The 22372-nt window shown below is 50.1% G+C and overlaps 1 protein-coding gene across 3 annotated transcripts in view; it reads left to right on the top strand.

The window, feature by feature from the left end:
* Positions 1–22372, top strand: part of SIL1 (SIL1 nucleotide exchange factor) — a 112021-nt gene that overhangs the window by 56621 nt on the left and 33028 nt on the right. For all 3 annotated transcript variants that reach the window (XM_069869666.1, XM_069869667.1, XM_069869664.1), the window contains 4 exons: positions 930–1050; positions 2742–2838; positions 6851–7042; positions 12197–12318. In XM_069869666.1, coding sequence (XP_069725767.1) covers positions 930–1050; positions 2742–2838; positions 6851–7042; positions 12197–12318 — 532 coding nt within the window. The remainder of the gene's footprint in view (positions 1–929; positions 1051–2741; positions 2839–6850; positions 7043–12196; positions 12319–22372) is intronic.

Here is a 22372-nt window from a genome sequence, read left to right as displayed (position 1 = left end):
ATTGTCCAAAATAATTATCCTTGTAGATAATTCCCTTTGGTAGGAGATGCTACCTGTCTGCTACGTGCTGTGTTATTTTATCCTAGGCATCTTTTTAGGAAAAAGGAAACAGAGAAAGGAAAGGCTGAATTGAGAAAGAGGAGCGTGAGGAGCTGTGTGTCTGTCTGTCTGTCTGTCCATGTGCTGCTGAGGTCTCTGTATCCATTCAGCGTGACCCCACTCTCCTAAGCAGGCAGATTTCTTGCATTAAAAGAAGATGAAGCAACCTCAAAAAACATCCAGTTATTGCCTCTCTCCACTGCAATCATGCTGTGTGTGGGGAATTGTGACCAAGAAAAAACAGTCTGAATTTCCCAGCTTTTCTGCATTTAAAACCAAAGCTTAATGTATTCCGTGTATTTTTCTTGGCGGATAGTAGTGATCATATATTCTTTTTAATACCGTATTTCCCAACCAACACAGCCTTGCCTCGGTGCGCTTGATGTTCAGCATACCTGGCTGTACGCTTTGATTTCACTCTGGCAGCTGTATTTTATGCCGTCTGCCTCGATCAGCAACCAATTCCCCTCTCTCCCGATAAACTCCGCATCATGAGTGGATTTGGAGACTTAGTGCTCCCACAGGATTGGGCCCAGGGGGAAGGAGGGAGCTGGTGCTCTGCTCTGCTCGGGGTCCCTGCGCGACGGAGCCAGCCTGGCTGCATGGGGATGCGTTTCTGGTGCCTCGGGGTGGCATCTGTGTGGGGTTAAAGTGGCCTTTGGGCCAAGGGGCATTGCTGGAGGGGAGAGCAGGTGGTGACAGCAGAGAGCCTGCTCCTGTTCTCCATGTGGGATGAGGCTTTCGTGACATTCGGGTGGGAGCATGTGCCTTCAGCTCTCCAAGCTGGAATAATGCATGTGCTCTAAAACTACTCTGACTTCTGTTTGTAGGTCAAGCTGTTCCTGCAGGGTCACACGTGCGATTAAACCTGCAGACAGGAGAGAGAGAAGCCAAGCTCCCAGATAGTGAAAATGGAAGAAGTGACACAAGAGAAGAGAGAAGAAGAAAAAGGTACAGTGATGCAGAGCATCAGGGGTGGGTGGGCCATGGGATCTGTGGCTTTCATTACAGCCCAGGTGCCCTGGTGCACTCAGCTGCTGTCTCTTCCTGAGACTTTATTGCTGGTTTAAGGGTTCCGTGGTGGCTGACCCATCCCTGGAGGTGTTCAAGGCCAGGTTGGCTGGGGCTTGAAGCAACCTGATCCAGTGGGAGGTGTCATTGCTCATGGCAGCTGTTGAAACTGGATGAGCTTAGAGGTCCCTTCCAACCCAAACCATTCAGTGATTCTATGAAAGCTGTGCCCTGTCCTTTGCGAGCCCTTGGGGGTGGCGGTAGAAGTGCCCCCAGTGTGTCTGCAGAGACATGACATGCCTTGACATCAAAACTAAACTTACAGAGTGGCTTCTTTGAAGGACATTCCATCTTTGGAAACATCTGTAGAAATTGGTTTGAACTCACTTTCAGACCCTGAGCCATCAGAGCGGTTGTGAGGGACTTTGTTTATGTTGACCAGAGCCAGAGAAAGTTGCGTTTAACTTGGTGCAGCCAGCAGGCTTGCAGCATTCGTTTACACATCAGTTATTGCCAGCGTTCCCCTTCCATCACACAGCCTTCCCTGCACCCACATTTTTAAGAGTCTGCCTGGTGCTGACTCTCCCCTTGGCACCCTCCGAAGAAAAACAGGTTTAGTTACTGTTGGGAGCTTTCTTTCTTAAAGTGCATGGGATCTACCACCGCTTCCCACCCTCCCCAGCAATCCCTGCTCAGATCACGAGAGGCTCTCAAGCTTTGTGGTCCCTCAACAGTTGGCTTTCTCTTTACTCTGTGCCAGAGTGTTGTGGTCCGGATAAACACTCTCTGAACCTACGAGATGCGTGTAAAGAGCACCACAATATGTGGTTTAGTGTTCCTGTGTGGGTCCTGCTTGGATTTACCCTTGCCCTGACGTTGTGTCTGACGTCCATCAGAACTTAAGCTGTAGATCTCCGTGGTGAAGCTTGCAAGTCCTTAGCCGTGATTTAGTGGCACAGTGGTGCATTTTGGTTTTCCTTCTGAAAGGTTTCCTGCTTTCCTTTACTACAAGAAATTCAGAGGCATAAATTAATCAGCTGGTTTTATTATGTTAGGACTTGACATTCTGGGTCTGTGTGCAAATTATGGAGCCTTTTATGACTGTGAGGGCGAGGAGCCTGCAAACCACACACAAAATATAGTGCTTGGATGAATCTTTCATAGAATCATAGAATTATTAAGGTTGGAAAAGACCTCTAAACTCATCCAGTCCAACTGTTAGCCCAACCCCACTGTGCCCACTAGACAGGATGGAGACTCCACCCCTGCCCAGGGCAGCCTCTGCCAAGGCTTCAGTTAAGACATTTTCTCTTAAATCCAATCTAAACCTCCTCTCGCACAACTTGAGGATGTTTCCTCTCATCCTATCACTTGTTACTTGGGAGAAGAGACCAGCACGCACCTCAGCACAACCTGTGTGGAGGGTTTTGTGTCTTCTAAATGGGATGCATGGCAGTCTAGTGCTGAGTTCCTTTCCTCCTGACATTATCTACTGCTAATACATCACAATGAAATTGCTGGACTTGAGGATCTTGAAGATCTTTTCCAACCAAACCATTATATGATTCTATAAAAATATGATAGATAGAGTCGTTCACTCATAATGTGTTTTGTCTTGTTTCCTCTGCAAGGCTGGGCAAGGTGGATGTTGACTCAAATTCATTCACGTCCCAGGAGCTCAAAAAGGCGTTGGCTAAAATGAAGGAAAGTGAGAAGGCGGAAAGAAAGGTAAGGAGAGTTCCCTGTCCCTAAAGCAATGCACATGGACTCAAACAACCCGTGTTATGTTAAAGCAAGTGCTCAGGAAAGTACTGTGCAGACTAATCTCTGGGGATTTAAAGTACCTTTGCTAGTCCACTGGTGATGTATTTCCTTGGGAAACTCTCACCCCTCTTTGAGCTTATACTGAGTTTTTTATAAAGTGGAAGACTTTTGTTCAGTTCTATTTTATTCATTTTGAACTGAAAGGCCTTGTGTTGCAAGCTGCTCAGAAGTCCTTCAGGAATTCTCATGGTTTGAGGTGTTTCTGGGGGATAATTATCCTGCCGGTTGTCTGGAGAGTGGGCTGGGAGCACCAGTTTAGCGACAGATGTCAAAAAGGAGGCTGAAGGGAGTCCTTACCACTGTCCACAACAGCCTGAAAGGAGGTCGCTGTGAGGTGGATGCTGGGCTCTTCTCCCAAGTGACAGGTGATAGAATGAGAAGTGGCCTCGAGTTGCACCAGGGGAGGTTTAGATCAGACAACACAAAGAATTTATTTACCCAAAGAGTGGTGAAGCACTGGCAGAGGCTGCCCAGGGAGGTAGCTGAGTCCCTGTCCCTGAGGGCGTTTAAAAGATGGGTAGAGGAAGTTCTCAGGGATCTGGCTTAGCAGTGGGCAGGTATGGTTGGACTGAATGATCTCAAAGGTTGATCTCAAAATTCAACCAAATGGTTCTTGATTTTATTCTATGGTTCTAGATCAGCCACCAGATGCTGCTGCTCTCTGTCTCTGCTCACTGAGCAGGATCTCAGCTTGCAAACCAGGTCCATGGTATCTGCATAGGTGTCCTTGTGAGCCATTCAGACACCCTGTTTCTGACTGGTGTTCTTGGTGTGCAAGTGCTAAAGGGAAGCTTTGTCCTGAGCCCAAAGCAGAGTTGGTCAGTCAGCTCAGGCTGAGAGAGTTGGGCTTGTTCAGCCTGGAGAAGAGAAGGCTCCAAGGAGACCGATAGCGACCTTCCAGTACCTGAAGGGGCTACAAGAAAGCTGGGGATGGACTGTTCACAAAGGCTTGTGGTGATAGGACGAGGGGAAATGGGTATAAACTGGAGAGGGACAGATTTAGACTAGCTATAAGGAAGAATTTCTTCAGTATGAGAGTGGGGAGGCACTGGAACAGGTTGCCTAGGGAAGTTGTGGCTGCTCCATCCCTGGAGGTGTTCAGGGCCAGGTTGGATGGGGCTTGGGCAGCCTGACCCAGTGGAATATGGCACGGTGTTGGAACTGGATGGCCTTTGAGGTCCCTTCCAACCCAAACTATTCTATGATTCTCTCTGGTGTGATGCTGCTCCCCTAATTTTTCTGACACCACATGATTAGACCTGAATTAATAACGCGGGAAGTTACTCACCAACACATGTGTGAACCTTGAGGCTGGTTTCCTTCCCACTCTTTGGGTGGTATTTTTAGCCAGTTTGTTTGTTTATTTGTCCCACTGCTGCTTGCTTCACAAAAATGACTGCAGACCCCAGAAGGGAACGGGTTGCAGCATGGCAGAGTTTGTAAAAGCAGTTACTTTGCTGCTCACCGTCCTCCTGAGCGTGACAGAGTACAGAAAGTGCTGTGCAGCTCAGGCACTTCAGCTCTGGATTCGGTGATGGTGATGAGCATCCCCTGCCGCTGGCACTGTTGGATCCAGAAGTGATCTCATGGTTTTGGGTTCCCAATCTCATGTCCTGGGTAGGAAAAAACAAATGGAAGAAGTGAAGCATGGGCTGAAGTTTCCTTGTGTAAGCTTTAAGTTTCCCTTTTATAGAATCGTGGAATCGTTAAGGTTGGAAAAGCCCTCTCAGCTCATCCAGTCCAACCATCAGCCCAACCCCACCATGCTAACTAAACTATGTCCCGCAGTGCCACACCTACACTTTTTGAACCCCTCTGGTGTTGGGGACTCCACCACAGCTCTGGGTGGCCTCTGCCAGTGCTTGACTGTTTAGTTACAAATAGTCCACAACCCAAAGTGAAACAGAAGTTAAATGCTGTTTTAAGCCCTCTCCGGCCTTGGAGCTGGTCCCAGTGAGTGGCACAGCTCTGGTGGGATGCTGTGCGCCTCATGGGGTGGATGGCAGCCTTTTCCCCTTTGCCTCAGGGGTGTTTCCTTAGGCCCTGGCTCCTCCTGCTGCCTCGGCCTTGTCTCAGTTGAAGGAGAACTGAGGAAGGAATCAAGGCTCCAAAGTCTTAGAATTGCAGAAAGCCTTTCTCCCCCTTGTCTGGCAGCAGGGCATTATTTCATTTGCTGTAAGATTATTTAGGTAGCAGCTGGCATTACGGATAGCAGGACTTCTTGAAATGAGTGTCATTTAAATGCAAAAATTAGTGATACTCTATTATGTGAAAATAAGCCATGTTTTAAAACCCCTGTTGAATAGCTATTGTCCCAGCAACGGGGCTAAAAACAGCTACATCTAATGGACCGAAAGTACTGCATTTAAAAATCACTCCTGCAGGGAGCAAATTCATCCTTGAAGTAACTGTGTCAAAGTAAATTGAGTTACACCGAGCGGGCTCCCATCGATGCTCCTGCGACAGCAGTTCTGTGTGGTTGAGGTGGGGATGGTGCTGTTGCCGTATGGTACCTGGAGTAATTAGGCCAGGAGTCATTAGCGCTGATTGTACCGCTGCCTTAGACTGGCAGGGGTTTAATTCCCTGGCTCCCTTTTTTCTCTGGTGGCTCAAGCCCTCAGCTCCTGTTCACATGTGGGGAGCAGGGGTCCCTCTGGTGTAAAAACCTGGTTTGGTGTTGGCATTTGTGGCAGCATCGCTTTCAAAAGGGGCTTTCTTGTGTTCTCCTCCTCTCGGGGCTTCCCATTTTGATCTGGGCTCTCTGCTTTCTCCATCCCCTGCACAGCAGCCTCCGTCCCTGCCTGCCCCAGTGTCACCAGTGCTGGAGAACTGGGCTTGCAGCTGCTCCTCCTGCTTTGCTTTCTGACAATCTCTGTGCCCAACACTGCTTTGCTTTCTGACAATCTCTGTGCACACCCTGACAAAACCTTCCTGAAATGTGTTAATCCCGTAATTGGGATGATGAAAGCCTCTTGGTACGCATCTGAGGAGATCTCCTTGATGTTGCTGACAAGTTCAGGCTGGATGGGACCTCTGGAGGTCTCCAGCTCCATCTCCAGCTCCATCTCTGGCTCCAAGCAGAGTCAGCTGTGTGATCGAGGAGGTTGGTCAGGGCTTTTTGCAGTCAGGTCTGGAGAACATCCACTTGCAGGCAGGCAGGGACAGTGATGCTGCCTGCCTCTGCTTTTGGGAGGTGCATAGAATCATAGAATCCCTAGGTTGGAAAAGACCTTTGAGATCATCAAGTAGGATGTAGCAATGGTGGATAAAGCCCTAGGAACAGGCTCAGCTCCTCAGGGAGTGCTGGCTGGTACCCAGGGCAAGGAAGGACATGCATCTGTTGGAGTGAGTCCAGGGGAGGCCACAGAGATGATCCAAGGGCTGGAGCACCTCCTGTACGAGGCCAGGCTGAGAGAGTTGGGATTGTTCAGCCTGGAGAAAAGAAGGCTCTGGGGAGACCTTAGAGCAGCTTCCAGTACTGAAAGGGGCTCCAGGACAGCTGGGGAGGGTCAGGACAAGGGGGAACAGTTTTCAGCTGCATGAGGGGATATTTAGATGGGATGTTAGGAAGAAATGTTTTGCTATGAGGGTGGGGAGACCAGGTTGGATGGGGCTTGGAGCCCCTGATCCAGTGGGAGGTGTCCCTGCCCATGGCAGGGGGTGGGACTGGATGGACTTTGAGATCCCTTCCAACCCAAACCATTCTACCATTCTATATTGTACGATAACTGGGTTCCTGGCTTCTCAGAAGGGCCCCTCAATGCTGCCCCTGCATCTCTGATGCACAGCAGTGTATGAGAATTGCACAGACAGCCAGGGTCCCCTTGAAAATATGGGATGTGGGTTTCTTTCTGTGCCTTTCTTGACTCCCTGTATCACCTGCCTTCATACCTGGTTTCCTCCTTCTGCTTTCAAGGCCCATGAGGAAGAGGTGAGGAAGAAGTTCAGGCCCATAGAGCAGCTGAAGGAGGAGTTTGAAAAGCTAAACATGAAGATGGAAACAGATTATGAAATTATGGTTAAATTAATTGCCAAATACAACAGCTCTGCCTCCACGCTGGATGAAAAAGTAGCAGCACTTTATGATCTTGAATATTATGTTCACCAGGTAAGGAAAATGCATTTGTAGCTACCATGTAAAATCCGGGGGATGCGGTGTCATAGACGTGGTTTTATTTTTCTTATCGGTATCAGGTAATACAAATTGCTTAATTATCATAATCCTGGGACAATAACAGACAGCAGAGGGCCACTGCAGGCTTGTTTTATATCCACGCAGTTGTCACTTGTACCGGTAGCGAGCAGGTTCCTAGGGGTTAGTGGTGCTGGATTTGTTGTCTATTTGCAGGCTTTTTATCTTGCCCTCGTTTTTATATGATAGGAAATAGGGCTTTATCTGCTATTTCTGGGTAAGTAGAGGGGTGGCTGCTAAGACAATGCTTATTTCCTTGCTGCTTCGTGGAAATCCTCTGGCTGCAGGTGGGTGCCCTTCAGTCGGCTCGCAGGGAACATCTTTGTACCCAGGGAGACGACAGCCACTCAGACCCCTATATTTTAGCTTAGTATGAGTAAGAATCACAAAACAGTTTTAGTTGGAAAAGGCCTTTTTGATCATTGAGTCCAATCATCGATCCAGCCTTGCTAAGTCTGCCACCAGATGATATCTCCAGCTGTGACATCTGCCCATCTTTTAAACCCTTCAAGGGCTGGTGACTCCATCACCTCCCTGGGCAGCCTCTCCCAGTGTCTGAGTGCCCTTTCAGTGAAGAAATTACTCCTACTATCCAACCTAAACATCCCCTGGAGCGTCCTGAGGCCATTTCCCCTTGTCCCATCACTTGCTACCAGGGGGAAGAGACCACCCCTCTCCTCACCACAAACTCCTTTTAGGCAGTTGCAGAGAGCGATGAGGTCTCTCCTCAGCCTCCTCTTCTCCAGACTAAACATCCCCAGGTCCTTCAGCTGCTCCTCATAAGGCTTGTGCTCTAAACCTTGCCCAGCTCCCTTCCCCTTCTCTGGACATGATCCAGCATCTTGATGTCCTTCTTGTAGTGAGGAGCCCAAGCTGAACCCAGGATTCGAGGTTTGGAGCCTCTCTCACAGCTGGGCTGGTGACAGCAGTGACTGCTCGCTTCACGGGAAGGGACTGGGCTTCTCCCTTCCCAGTGACGGGGAGAGCTTAGAGTGGACTTGGGGAGCCTGGAGCAGGCTGGGAGGTCCTGGAGCAGGCTGGGGGGACTGGAGCAGACTGGGGGAGCCTGGAATGGACTGGGGGAGCCTGGAGCAGGCTGGGGGGACTGGAGCAGACTGGGGGAGCCTGAGATGGACTGGGGGAGCCTGGAGCAGGCTGGGAGGGACTATAGCAGACTGGGAGAGCCCAGGGCAGAGTGGGAGAGTCTGGAGTGGACTGGAGGGGGCCAGAGTGGACCGAGGGGAGCTTAGGGTAGAGTGGGGGAGCCTAGAGCAGACTGGGAGAGTTTCTTGTGTCACTCTCAGTAACTTGGGTGAGTGGGACAACTGCTGGGAGATGCCAGTGTCTGACCTTTCACTGGAAGGACATTTCTTAAAGCCAGCTGTGGTGTTTGGAGGAAGGTAGCTGAAGGAATCTGCTACTGAGAGAGGAAGGCCATGCAGCAGCTAATAGAAGTGTTATTTCCAGGGCTCTTTGCCTTGAATTTCCACACTAAATCTCTGTCACACGCATGCAGAGGCTTCCTTGCTGTTTGTTCTCAATGCTTTTGTTTCACTGATGGCATCTGTCTGACTCAGAGAATAAGTGGGAACAATAGGCGCCCAAAGAGCTTCATATTTATAGTTGGGGCTAATTCTGTCTGGCTCAGGGTGCCAGAGCATCAGGCCAGCTTGCTAAAAAGCAGCCCCTGTACAGCCTGGGAAGCTTTGAATTCCAGCATAATGGCCTGGACTATTCCAGCATAAAATCCTGCCTGCCTGCCTGCAGCCCAGGATGGGGCAGAGAATCTCAGGAAGGCAAGAGGAGCTGGGAAGTGGTCCCTGCACCCTGCACGGGGCCTGGAGCATCAAAGGGAACCACATCCAGCATCAAAGGGGTCGGAAATGGGGAGGCAGCAGGGGGCTGGCAGGGAGCACAGAGAACTCCTTTGTGCATCGATCACAGCGTCGCTCTGTGCCCGCGCTGTCGGGGCAGATGGCTGGGCCGCACCTTCTCATCAGGCAGGAAGCTGATAAGAAATATGACTTGTCTCTAAGCCAGCATGGCTTTTCCTCCTCTTTCTTCTTCCAGCCAGTTGAATGCGTCCAGAGCATTATCTCTGCTTGCTACTGACTTTAGCAGCACTGGCTTAATGTAATTACTGAATAGCAGCCAAATACGCTTGTGCCGCATAACCCTGGAAGGGCTGAACTTGTCAGGAGTCCTCTGCGGCGAGCGGTGGCCGTGCTGCTGGATCCCTGCTGGTGCAGGTGGCCCAGGGCAGTGGGCAGCCCCGTGTGGGACCTGCTTCTCCCTCTCCCCCGGCTTCCATCTGAATGGTAACGTGCCGTGGCTTTCGATAATCGTTTGCCCCCCAGCCGTCCTGCTGCTGCCTATGGGGCACAGAACGCCCTGTGGAGCGGAAACGACCATGCCCTGCAGGGTTTGCGAGCGAGGGATGCTCTCTGCTCCGTGGTGTGGTCATGAGCATCCCAAAGCGTTGTGACGTGAAGCAGCATACGCCTCCGAGCTCGCTGCGAGGGAGCAGAGGGGATGGCACGGCCGGTGCCGAGCTTGGGGAGAGAGGCTCTCTCCTGCTCTTGAAGAGTCAGCCCAAGGGCTCTGGGTTTGCTCAGCTTTTGGTTGCCAGCTCTGGTTTGCCTCTCATCAGTCAGGATTCAACTTGGCATCTTTGGGAGTCCGTCTTGGAGAAAGGTTTGGCTTGCTAGGTTATTTGTAACGCATAAAAACCGAATGCAAATGTGAAGAGGCCAGAGCATAACTCATTTATAAACAGAATTCACGGTGCTTGCACAGCAGTGCACGGAGCCAAGCCCCGTTCTCATGCATTGCAGGCTCTTTCTCTCAATTATTTACTCTCCTTATCTTCCTCTCTCCCCTCCTCTGACACGCTACGCCGTTTCTCCCTGCTAATTTCCCCTCCGTCGCGTACAGCTAACACGCCGCTTCTTCCTTGCTCTCCTCTTCTAACAGTTCCTCTCTCCTGGCTGTTCTTTCTCCTCCGATCTGAGTGACTCCCTGAATAACTGCTGTCATATTTACTCCTCTCCCTTCCTCTCCTTGCTCACCTTACTGGGTACTTTTCTCAAGAGCTCTTTTGATCTTTGCCTTTCTTCCGTGCCGATTCCAGTGGACTGAAGCGAGGCACGAGCTGCCGCCTCGCAGCATCCTCCGCTCCCCAGAGAGGTTCATACCTTCAAGTTGTTGTGTTTGGGGGTTTTGTTGGTTTTAAAGCTGTGAGTGAAGGAAGGAGCTCTCACAACAGCCAGTGAAAAGAAATACATCTTCAAAATAAGCTTTACGGCATCATTTATATCCTGTGATTGAGATGCCTGCAGGACTTGGTGCTGCTGAGGTTGCAGCGGTGGTTGGGTTTGCCACGATTGATGCTGGATGCCAACCTCTGCTTGTGGATACTTTCCCTCTCGAGCAGAAGTCAACGTCCAATTCTGTCGTTCAAACAACCTCGCATTTTTACAGAGTCTGAGCAATAAAAGCACCCACCGGCAGCTGAAATTAGGTTGCTGCATAGATTTCTTTGTAGACAAAGATGGGCCTGCAGAAAAGTAAGAGATCTGGCAGGTCCAGTTTATAGGGACGGTGAAAAGAATAGGATCTGAAGGGGGGTACAAAAGCTGCTGCAAATCCTGAATCAGCTCCAGCAGACCCGCAGAGAGCAGCTTTCTGTCGCCAGCTTCGCAGAGGGATGGCAGGTGATGGATATTGTCCCGTTGCAGGGAAGAGATGAGCTGTAGCTCACCAGGTCCTGCTTTGGTAGAGACATACCCGCAAGACACAATGCTTCTTCATTCTCTTGGGTACCTAAAATATCTGACTTATGGCCAATCTTGGTGAAGGTACAAGGTAGAGATAAAAATAACACTGAGCATAAAGACATTGCTGAATAAAAGAGCATTCAGGCTGGAGTGGCTAAGCCTGGTGTACCCTGGGCACCTTGTGGTGTCTGTCCTGTCCCCCCACATCGATGGGTTCTACTAGCTGAAACCAGAGAGGTCGGTTTGCCCATCTGATAACTTGGGTTTATGTTATATTCCCATCTGGCAAAATGTGATGTTGCCTCCCTGTCTGTCTGGAAGGAGAAATGTTGAAATTCTAAACCTGAATTTTTTGAACACGCAATTCTGAGTGTTTGTCCAATTCCTAAACTGCAAAATGCAGTTGAAAATCAAAATGCAGTGATTTGGCTTTGGACTGCATTTCGTACTTGAAGCACTTTGTGCTGTTTGTTCGCGAGCTACCTGGGGCCCTTTTCTAACCTCTCTGAGCAGAAGCCCATTATGGTTTTGCGTGGTGAGCCCCAAGTCTGCTTCAAGTCTAGGACCGAGGAATCCACACTACTGTTTAAACTTCTCCCTACTGTCCAATAACCTCTGCTTCAGAAAAACCTTTGCCCAGGCTTCCCCGAGGGGATGCTCCTGGAGGTCCCTTCTGAGCAGGGACTGGCTTCTTTGTTTCATTAAGTTGTTGGGGGTGCAGAGGGAAAATACCCAGAATCATAGAATCACGGAACGGTTTGTGTTGGAAAGGACCTCAAAGCCCATCCAGTCCCACCCCTGCCATGGGCAGGGACACCTCCCACTGGATCAGGGGCTCCAAGCCCCATCCAACCTGGCCTTGAACCCCTCCAGGGATGGGGCAGCCACCACTGCTCTGGGCAACCTGGGCCAGGGCCTCCCCACCCTCACAGCAAAACATTTCTCTCTAAGATCTCATCTCAATCTCCCCTCTTGCACCTGAAAACCATTTCCCCCCATCCTCTCCCTGCCCTCCCTGATCCAGAGCCCCTCCCCAGCTTTCCTTGAGCCCCTTTCAGTGCACTTCTCTGCGAGAAGAGGTGATGCTGCCTGTGTTCTGCTGATATCCCTAACTCCTGGTGCTACAATTAGAGCATCAATTAATTAATTGCATTCACAAAACATACAATTCCCTGGCTTCCCAGTAAAGATCTGCTCAGGTGAGAGAGCAAAGAACTGACGCTGTGTGTCTGGAAGAGCTGCTGAGTGGGATCTGGCTGGGGCTTTGTGCTGATGGGCTCCTGCTCTCTCCCAGGTGGACAACGCTAAGGATTTCCTCTCCATGGGGGGACTCCAGCTTGTGATCAATGGGTTGAACAGCACTGAGGCCCTGCTGAAGGAGCACGCTGCCTTTGTCCTGGGTGCCGCGCTGTCCAGGTGAGCTCTGTCCCACCTTGGGTGGGAGTGTGAAATCCTTGGGAGACCGGACTAGCTCTGTGCTCTCCTTGTCTTTCAATTTATTTCTAACAGCAGGAGCTGAAAGCTCCCCTTGTCCTGTGATGCACCAAATTGTCTTCTCCCTGCCTAGCCCTTTCCTCACAGCACCGCTTCCCCATGTCTTCTCCTCAGCATGTCTTCATCCTGCTTGTTAGACTCAGCCAGAGGGAATTTGATGTGAAATTTAGGATTGTTTCTTGGTTTCCCTGAGCTCCTTGTTTTCACAAAGTCCAAGGGGAATAATTCTGCCTTCAGTCCTCACTCCTTGGCAGCCGTCTCTGGGGGAAGATGAGGAGGAGGGTGTGGTTCCGAGTGCCCCAGGGAGCACTTTTCTCCCTCCAGTTCCTTTCTCATAGGCTCTTTAGGATAGCGAGATGCTGATTTCAGAAATACAGCAACTCCCGTGGTCTTTGGAGGGGTTTTATGCCCTTGGACCTGTGCCTCTGACACCAAAGGGGTGTTGATTAGGCATGAGATCAGCAGGCTGGATCAAGAAGAGCCCGGTCTGAAGGATGTTTGTGGTGTGTTGGAAGGTGGCTGCTGCTCGGAGGAGCCCAGCTGGCCTCGTGTTAGGACGTTGCATGTCATGCAGTGGGTGGTGCTGCGTGGGCTCAGTGGGGTTTATTAGTCTCCTTTTCGTTTTATGGGTCTGGGGGCTCTAGGGGGTGTGTGTTGCACATTCACTGGTGCAGAGGCTTTAGAAATGCATGGGATGGACCCAAACTTCAAGGTCAGAAGTGCAGAGTGAAGACTTGACAGTTAGGACCGTTCTATCTGCATATTTCTCTGCCTACAAATACGGTCACCTTCGCCACCATTATAAATTATTTATCACTTAGTCTGATCTATAGTCTACAAATCCGCATTTATTTTGCCATCCTGGACACGGTGCAGTTGGTCCTCAGCGTGTGAGAAGCAGCGCAGCCTCACGGGCAGCAGCAGGAACCCGGATTTACACCAGGAAAGAATCAGTTCAAGTCTGAAACAGAGCTCGACTTCTTGGTGACAGTAAGATACACGCTTTCGCATCAGAAACGCAGACCTGCTCTTCATATTCTGGCATATCTTAATGTTTAAAATGGTATCGTAATTGTTAGGTTCTTTAATAGCGTGTAGACTCTTAATAACATGTTTCATAAAAAGAAAATCACGCAGAGGCTCTGGAAACATTTGCAGGTAACTTGTGAAGTGATGGGGGCGATTAAGCTGCTTCTCTCTTGATGTAGCTAACGCGATGTGATGAAGACTCCAGGAATTTGTTGTCCCATGATGTGAGCAGCCAGAAAACGATGCTTTTGTGTGGTGTTCCTCACTGAATGCAAACACCTTTCTTTGGACAGAAGCAATTTCTTCTCTAATATGACAATGTTAAAATCCTGCTTTGGAAACTTTGAGACCTTTCTCTTTAAAGGACGCTCTGACAGATGGTAATTTAGAGTGGTTTGGATGATGTATTCTCCAAGAGCACGGTTCCAAAATGTGAGGAATATTATGCCTGGTTTTTAGGTTTGCTTTTCTCCCCTTGCTGTGCTTAAGCTTTCTCAATAGACACCTACATGCCAACCCGTCTGCTTTGTGCTATCTGCTTAATTTGTTTGTTCGTGCATTTTCTCGGCTTCCTCCGTGCTCCATTTAAGCTGCCGGGGGCATTTTGAGTACTTCACACTAAGCATTTGCTGATGGCTCCTGTTTTTCCAAGGGGTGGATGTTTATTTCCTTCACTCGTGGTGGCTCCTATGCCCTCGGTTAGGTGGTAGGGCTTGTTGGTAAGTGCCTGGTGGTGCCCCAGCTCCCTGGGCTGTAGAGGTGTGATCTGATCCGTACCTGTGTCCCTGGGGCTGCTATCGAACCCCGTGCTGGAGGCTGAGCCGTGCCTGGGCGAGAGGCGATGCTCTGCTGCTCACCAAACGGGGCTGTGGCCGCCTTCCAGGGCTCTTCAGCCAGGTTGGCCCAGGCCAGTGGTTTCAAGCCAGGCAAATCTCCCCAGAAGAAAATCAGGGCATGATCATAGCAAGTCCTCAGCCCAGCCCGGGAGGTCGTTAGCTCCTGGCAGAGATGAATCCAGAAGGGGCAGCTTGGCAGTGGCTGTAGGCAAATTGTTCCACGCAGGATAAAGCCACTGGACACTGAGGGGCCTCAGACACGCTTGGGTTGCATCCAGAAATTTTCAGCTCTTACAAAATATCCATATTCTTCTCCCAGTTTGCATTGACTTGAACTCCGATCAGGTAGTGAAGCCAGTAGGGGATGGAGCAACCAGCTGCTCCCCCAGGTCTCACCGGCACGTGGTCCAGCTGGAACCCAGCTCAGAGGTCTGTCTGTGCTGGAAACCGGTTTGGGATAAAAGGGGTTTCAAGTGGAACAGGTCCTTGAGGCAATGGTCCAGCTGGCTGGCCAAAGGCAGGAGGAGAAAGAGGAGGAGGAGGAGGAGAAGGCATAGCAAGAAACTGTTCAGGATTTCTCCCTCCTGATATCGCTCCTATTTATCTAGATTAAACTAGACTTGAAAAACAGCCTCAGCACAGGAGAATTGGGTCCTCGAGGCAAAGGATGCTGAGGTCTAGCTGGATGGGTGCTGGATCCCGGCACCCGTCTGCCTCTGTCTGTGAGCCTCTGCCGTGGCTTCTCCGGTAAGGAGGAAATCAAAGTTTCATCTCTCGTTTCTCTTCTATGCCCTTCATTTTAGACATTTGGGTTTTAATCACCCAGTCGGTGACCAAATCAAATATCGTTCCATCTGGTGGAGGTTTCTGAGCGGAGCCCTTATTGCGACTCCGCAACCTCATCACAGCCTTCCTGTTTTTCAGCCTTTAACAGAATGTTTTCCATTCAGCAGTTTGCAAAAAGTAAACTTCATTTGAACAATCCTCAAGTGCTCTGATTGCAAATAAAAGTTAAATGCACTAACAAAAATAATTGCTAGGCATGTGGGATTGTACATTTAGGTATCCATAATTCACTAACAGTATATGCCAATACACAACATTATCTGGGTTTGCGGTGATTGCATTAGCATAAAAGCATGTTAGCGTTTATCTGGTGGTTCTAACATTTAAAATATAAGTAAGTATGAAATATTAAGAGGCAGATTTTGGAGGAGAGTGAAACGACTGTTGGTAAAATGCTCTCGCGTATTTTTGAAGGCACACGCTGGTATCTTCGGCTGACAATCAGCATTCGCACCGTTGGGTCCAAACATTGCAAAAATGTCAATGTTTTATGCAAAGAGGAGCTATATTAAGCTAAAAAAAAAAGATTGCTGATGAGAGAAGTGTCTTCTGATGTCCTCTAAGCTATTTACAGGCAGCGTCTTCCTTTGTTCGTAGTGCAGCCAAGCCGCTGTGCAATTCGTATCTCGATGTTTCACAAGACTGGAAATGGTAGCCAGAAAGGATTATGCTTGTGATTAAAACTTCAATTTTTCAAAACTTTCCCTCCAGGAAATGTTTTTCCACACCAATAAATTGAACATTTTAATATTTTGTAATAAAAGGATTTTTATAATCCCTTTAGAAGGGAAATAATAATTTATGTGGAATGCCTTCTTGAAGCTTTAACCCAAATGCTCCCTGCATGCTTAGGGGTGACTTAGAGGTGAGGACGGAGAGAAGCAAAGCTGTGGGATCTTCAAGGCAAAGAGAAGCAGTTTGTATTTCATGGGGAGAGGGCAGAAAGTGGAAGAATTGGCGTGACCGAAGTGGGGAGCCAGGAGAAAAGCAGCTCATGCAGCTGCATTGAGGGATGTGTGGCCTTTTGACCCACCCTCTACAAACCTTTGTGCTGTTAACGTTGCTTAGCCAGCTTGCTCGCGTGGTGGATGGGGACGGTTGGACTCGATGATCTCAAAGGTCTTTTCCAACCAGTTGATTCTGTGATTCTATGGAACTGGTGGTCTGACCTTAGGTTTGCCGTATGTCCCAGCAGGGCAATCTCCGAGCCCAGGGCTGCTGGGATCTCACTGTTCTGCTTTGGCCCCGAAGTAATAAAACAAACATTACAGGACTTGGTAAAGACTTGGGAGCAAACTCATCACAGGAAGCAACTCGAGCATCATCCTGCGGAAGCAGTTGGGAGTTTCCTGGAGGTGGCTCTTGTCAGGGTATTCCATGTCTTAACCATTTCCCATGAGATTCAAGCCTTATGTTTATCACAAACATCCCAGTTGCTGTTATTCCTAGGGGAATGCTGTTTCCCCATCTATCCATCAGTATTTCAGTGGGATCCGTTCTGCTAGGGTTTATGGCTTGCAAGTTTTGTCGGAGCAGCAGCAGGTTCTTTGGGCCTCTCACTCCAAAAAGGTCATTGAGGGGCTGGAGAGCATCTGGAGAAAAGAACGGAGCTGGGGAAGAGGCTGGAGCCCAGGGATTCTGGGAGCAGCTGAGGGACCTGGGACTGTTTAACCTGGAGAAAAGGAGGCTGAGGGGAGACCTCATCACTCTCTGCAGCTCCTGAAAGCAGGTGGTGGTGAGGTGGGTGCTAGGCTCTGCTCCCAAGTGACAAGGGATGGGAAGAGAGGAAGTAGCCTCAAGTTGCACCAGGAGAGGTTTAGATTGGAGATTAGGGAAAATTTCTTTACCAGAAGAGCGATGAAGCCCTGGCAGAGGCTGCCCAGGGCAGTGGTGGACTCTCCATCTCTGTCGGGGCTTAAAAGATGGTCTGACAAGGTGCTCGGGGATGGTTTAGTAGTGGACAGAGACAGTTGGACTCAATGATCTCTGAAGTTTTTTCCAACCAAACTATTCTGTGAGTGTTAAGGATGTCTTTGTTGAGAGAAAAAAAGCTTCCACCAGATTTAACGGCTTTGAATTAAGTCCAGCTTCGCAGTGAAGCTGGTTGACACTCGCTGCTGTTAAATAACGTTAAGGGCCAAGCCGTAAACCCAGGAAAAGTAAAATTAAAGACCTTGCTTCAAAGCTGTCTTGTAAGGACATAAGAATCTCTGGGCAGAGGAATAAATCTAGTTAGCTTAGCAAGCACTGTCCCTACCCATTTTTTTCAAATCCATCTTCATGTTCATCCCTTCCTTCTCCAGCTTCTCCTCTTACATCCTGCAGCCTTTGCCCATCTCTTTATCCATTTGCACTGGTTTTCCCTGGCCCTGTTTGCCAACGCCGTGTGTTTGCCACCTCCCAGATGCAGCAATTCCTGCTCGACTCCCTGCCCGCTTGTAATTCCTTGCTTTGGAGACTGTCTCTTCTATTTTTATTTGAACTCCTGACTTGTGTGGAGTTATCAGCCTCACTGCACTTAATTTCAAATTAATTTGATTGGGTCACCTCAATTTTTTTTTTGTAACGATAATGAACTCAACCTATTTAGCCTTTCCCTATTATGAATGACCTCAGCAAAAACCGCAGTGTGATAGAAAACTCTGTTTCATCATTATGGTTAATTACACAGAAGAATAAATCCCTAAACATTTTTCAGTGTCTGAAATCTAACAAGAAAGCGTAATTAACAATTAAATGGTAAACTGCTGTTCTTGTGCTCTCAGGGAGACAGAAAGAGCGGACCCCAGGAGAAAAATCTAGAATCCAAGGTTTGCTCCTGGTTTTGTTCTCATCAATGCTTTGGTGGTGTAAACGCTGAGGGAACACGAGTTTCTGGAGGCTGGGGGTGCACAGCGGAGGGCTGAGTGCTCATAGAGTCATAGAATGGTTTGGGTTGGGAGGAACCTTGAAGGTCATCCAATTCCAACCCCCCTGCCATGGACAGGGTTGCCTCCCACTGGATCAGGTTGCTCAAAGCCCCATCCAACCTGGCCTGGAACACCTCCAGGGATGGGGCAGCCACAACTTCCCTGGGTGACGTGTGCCAGGGCCTCACCTCTCTCATCGTGAAGAAATTCCTCTTTATGTCTAGTCTAAATCTGCCCCTATCAAGTTTATACCCATCCAAGAATGTTTTTTCCAGGTGCAGCTGCTAGAGAGCTGGACATCTCAGCCTCACCCCACAGGACTATTTTTAAGCTGAGGATGTTGGAGTTCTGGCGTGAGTTACCCAGTCCGGGGGCTCTGGGTTGGGCTGTGGTGTGAGGGAAGACAAGGAGGTTAAGCAGTGAGGATGCAGATTGCTCGAGCTGGAGTGTTTGGCCTCCCATCACACTCCCACAGTGAGTAAACCTGTTTGGTCGCCCCCAGCCCTGAGTGCTGTTGCATTTTACCAGTTACCGCAGGGCTCAGCCTTGACAGCGCAGGCGATTTTTTCCTTGCCTGTCCTTCACACGGAGGTGAGCGCTCCCAGAGCCGGGCAGGGTCTTGTCACTCTCGTGCTGCTCGCTGTTGCAAGACCTGCATGAGGTGGCCAACCTGGGGACGTGGCAGGGCTGGGAAGCCACTCTGGCGGTGCTCGGCAGCACCCTCTCTGCAGCCGAGATGGTTGGTGACGCAGCCTGGAGGAAAGACTCATCACAGCCAGGTCATGCATTATATAAAACACATGCTTTCTGTCTCTTCTCATTTAGTAAATGTTCTCCGCTAAAGCATGTGAGTTATTGTGGTGGCTTCCATTTCAATTATGCATTCGGACTGGTTACTTAATAGCTTTCTGCAAGAGAGCCGGAAAGGCAACTGTGTCCTGGGCTGCATCCAAAGAGTGGGATCAGCAGGTGAGGGAGGGGATTCTGCCCCTCTGCTCTGCTCTGGTGAGACCCACCTGGAGCCCTGTGTGCAGCTCTGGAGTTCTCAGCACAGGAAGGACATGGAGCTGTGGGAACGAGTCCAGAGGAGGCCATGGAGATGATGCGAAGGCTGGAGCATCTCCTGTATGAGAACAGACTGAGAGAGTTGGGGTTGTTCAGCTTGGAGTAGAGAAGGCTGTGGGGAGACCTTTGAGCAGCTTCCAGTCCTGAAAGGGGCTCCAGGAAAGCTGGGGAGAGCTCTGGATTAGGGAGGGCAGGGATAGGATGAGGGGAATGGTTTTCAGCTGGAAGAGGGGAGATTGAGATGAGACCTCAGGAAGAAATCTTTCACGATTGGAGTGGGAAGGCCCTGGCCCAGGTTGCCCAGAGCAGTGGTGGCTGCCCCATCCCTGGAGGGGTTCAAGGCCAGGTTGGATGGGGCTTTGAGGAACCTGATCCAGTGGGAGGTGTCCCCCCATGGCAGCAAGGTTAGAACTGGATGGGCTTGGAGTTCCAACCCAAACTGTTCTGTGATTCTGAAAAAAAAGCAGCCCAAACTTGCTATTTCTCGGTGCAGACCTGGTTTCATCGCTGGGCAGAATGTGTATTCCTCTGTCTCTTCAGCCTCTATTTATTCCTCATCCATATTCTCTGTTTATCATTGTCACTGCAGCCTGTGCACTCGGCTAATGGCTTCACAAGCTTCAAAGATTCCCCTCCCTAACACCTACATTATTTTCCTGACCTGCCGTGACTTCCCCGCATCGCGTGTTCTCCACAGTCCCTCCCTGTAACAGGTGCAAAACGCTTCACAAAGAGGAGGCTTCTGCGTCTTCTCTTTAATCAGGGGTGCAGGAGGCTGGAGCAGCCCCTCGCTGATGCATTTCAGAGAGGACGCCGAAGAAGTGCATTGAATTGAACAAAGCAGCGAAGAAGGGGAGGAAGAGCAACAATGCGAGCAGGAAATGCAGGATGCAGCCTCAGTTAAGTACCTGCTCCCAGCAGGGTTTGGGGTGGACAGCACTGTCCCAGTGATTTTGATGATGGTTGTTGTCTGAGCTTGTATAGCAGGATCCAGATCCTTGTGCTTCCCTGGCAGGTCCTGCTGCGAGCACCCTCCTACCCCTTTCCTGGCTGCAGCTTTTGTTGGGTTTAATTGCTGGCAGGCTCTACGCAGCGAGCATGCAAAGGCAGACCCGGGCAGATTGCGGGGCGAGCGGTGGTCGTGGAACGGGGTGTTTGGAGGGGTTTTGGGGTGCTGCCCGTGCCTCTCACGAGCTGCCTGCTGGATTTAGCCACATCCACTTGCCAGCCTGCTGTTGTCCCCCCAGTCTTGCCCTTGTGCTGAGGAGAAGAAGGCAGAGCTGTTGGACCCCGCGCTTGCTTAGGAGGCAAAATAACATGAGCTGGCAGCCGCAGCCTTTCATAGCAATACAGATTGGTCCTTGCTTTTCTTGATGGAAGAGAGATTAAGGCCCTTCTTCATAGGTTGGCATCTTCCAGCCTACCTGTTCTCCAGCTTCAAAAGTTTTTTCCTTATCTATCTATTCATGTGTTTTAAGATTCATTGAAACACTTGATTATGTGTGCTCACAGCCCAGAAACCAACCATGTCCTGGGCTGCATCCAAAGAGTGGGACCAGCAGGGGCAGGGAGGGGATTCTGTGCATCTGCTCTGCTCTGGTGAGACCCCATCTGGAGCCCTGTGTTCAGTTCTAGAGTCCTGAGCACAGCAAGGACCTGGAACTGTTGGAGTGAGTCCAGAGGAGGGCATGGAGATGATCTGAGGGCTGGAGCAGCTCCTGTACAAGGACAGGCTGAGAGAGTTGGGGTTGTTCAGCCTGGAGAAGAGAAGGCTGCAGGGAGACCTTAGAGCAGCTTCCAGCACTGAAAGGGGTTCCAGGAAAGCTGTGGAGGGGCTCTGGATCAGTGAGGGCAGGGAGAGGACGAGGGGAATGGTTTTCAGGTGCAAGAGGGGAGATGGAGATGAGATCTTAGGGAGAAATGTTTTGCTGTGAGGGTGGGGAGGCCCTGGCCCAGGTTTCCCAGAGCAGGGGTGGCTGCCCCATCCCTTTGAGCAACCTGATCTGGTGGGAGGTGTCCCTGCCCATGGCAGGGGTTGGAACTGGATGTGCTTTGAGGTCCCTTCCAATCCAAACCATTCCATGATTCTATGAAGATTCATCCATGAAGACAGGTCCTCAGGTCTTCCAGCAGACTGTTGCCAGCCTCATCCCCTTCAAGGCTCTCCAGGTGTTTGAACAGGCTGATGCTCTTTGGAGAGGAAACAACAGCTTACTGGAAATTATCTTTCTGAAGAAACTCATCATCGTTGTTGACTACTTGCTCTTCCCTCAGGTGCTGACATTCTGTGTCTTGTGAGCTGGATTATGATCTCTCTTTATTTTAGATGATCCTATTTCTGCTTAAAAGGAGATGTTCCGTTAGAGACCCTTGGAGCTGCCTGGCATGTTTTGGAAGGGGATGACTCACTGGCTTGGCTGTCTGAGAAGCTGCGCAGACCTCTGAGCCCTGCTGGTCAGGGCAGCCATCTGTGGCCACGAGAATCTCCGGGGAGCTGGACCGGTGGCAGCCCCCTTCTCACGGGGCGGCCTGGAGTCATCATGCAAGCTGGAGAAACACTGTCGCAGCCGCTTCCCACCGAGTCTCAGCCCCTTGACGCCACTATGTGAGACCTGAATAGATTTAAAAACTAATTTGCTGCTCAGAGCATCAATAGATGTACGTCACTTGTCCTTTCTGCTGCATTTAATGAGTTTCCAAGGTACTGCAGCCAGTTCCAGGAGGCAACCATCAAAGGAGCGCGTCTTCGCTTCCGTGCGAGGTGCCTAGCTGTCCCTCCAGCGCGCTTTGGTTCTCACGCGCTCTCTCTGAGTTTGTCTCTTATGAATTTAAACGGGGAGCGCACCATGTAATTTTTTTGCGACCAAACTTTCTAGGCTGTCTCTCCTTTTTAACTCCAAATGCCCTGAAAACAGGACATGGGGAAGTGAAAAGGCTCTTCCTGCAGTCAGGTGGTGTTAGCTGGAGCCCAGGTGATATGTGGGTCATGGTAAGCGTCCTGTCAGGCTGCTTCTCTCCTCATTCGTGACTCTGCTGTTGCCCAGCCATACCTGTTCCCCTGTGTTCATCAGCCTGGAGCTGCCCTGGGCTTGGGGCCTCCCTGCCCGTGTCAGTCTGGGCTGTCACCCAGGTGGGACCTCGTTGCCGTGAGGGTGAGGAGGACGTGAACGCAGTGGTGCTGCAGGACGATGGGCGCAGCCCCATGGTGGCTGTTTCTAGGGACAGGTAGTTAGTTCATTGTTACGCTCCATCCATAAGTAGGTCCGTTGCTTTGTATAAACCACCAGACCA

The sequence above is a fragment of the Phaenicophaeus curvirostris genome, chromosome 15, assembly GCF_032191515.1.
Source record: "Phaenicophaeus curvirostris isolate KB17595 chromosome 15, BPBGC_Pcur_1.0, whole genome shotgun sequence".
Lineage (NCBI taxonomy): Eukaryota > Metazoa > Chordata > Aves > Cuculiformes > Cuculidae > Phaenicophaeus > Phaenicophaeus curvirostris.
The sequence above is the reverse complement of the archived record's forward strand: the minus strand, read 5'-3'. Positions and strand labels throughout refer to the sequence as shown.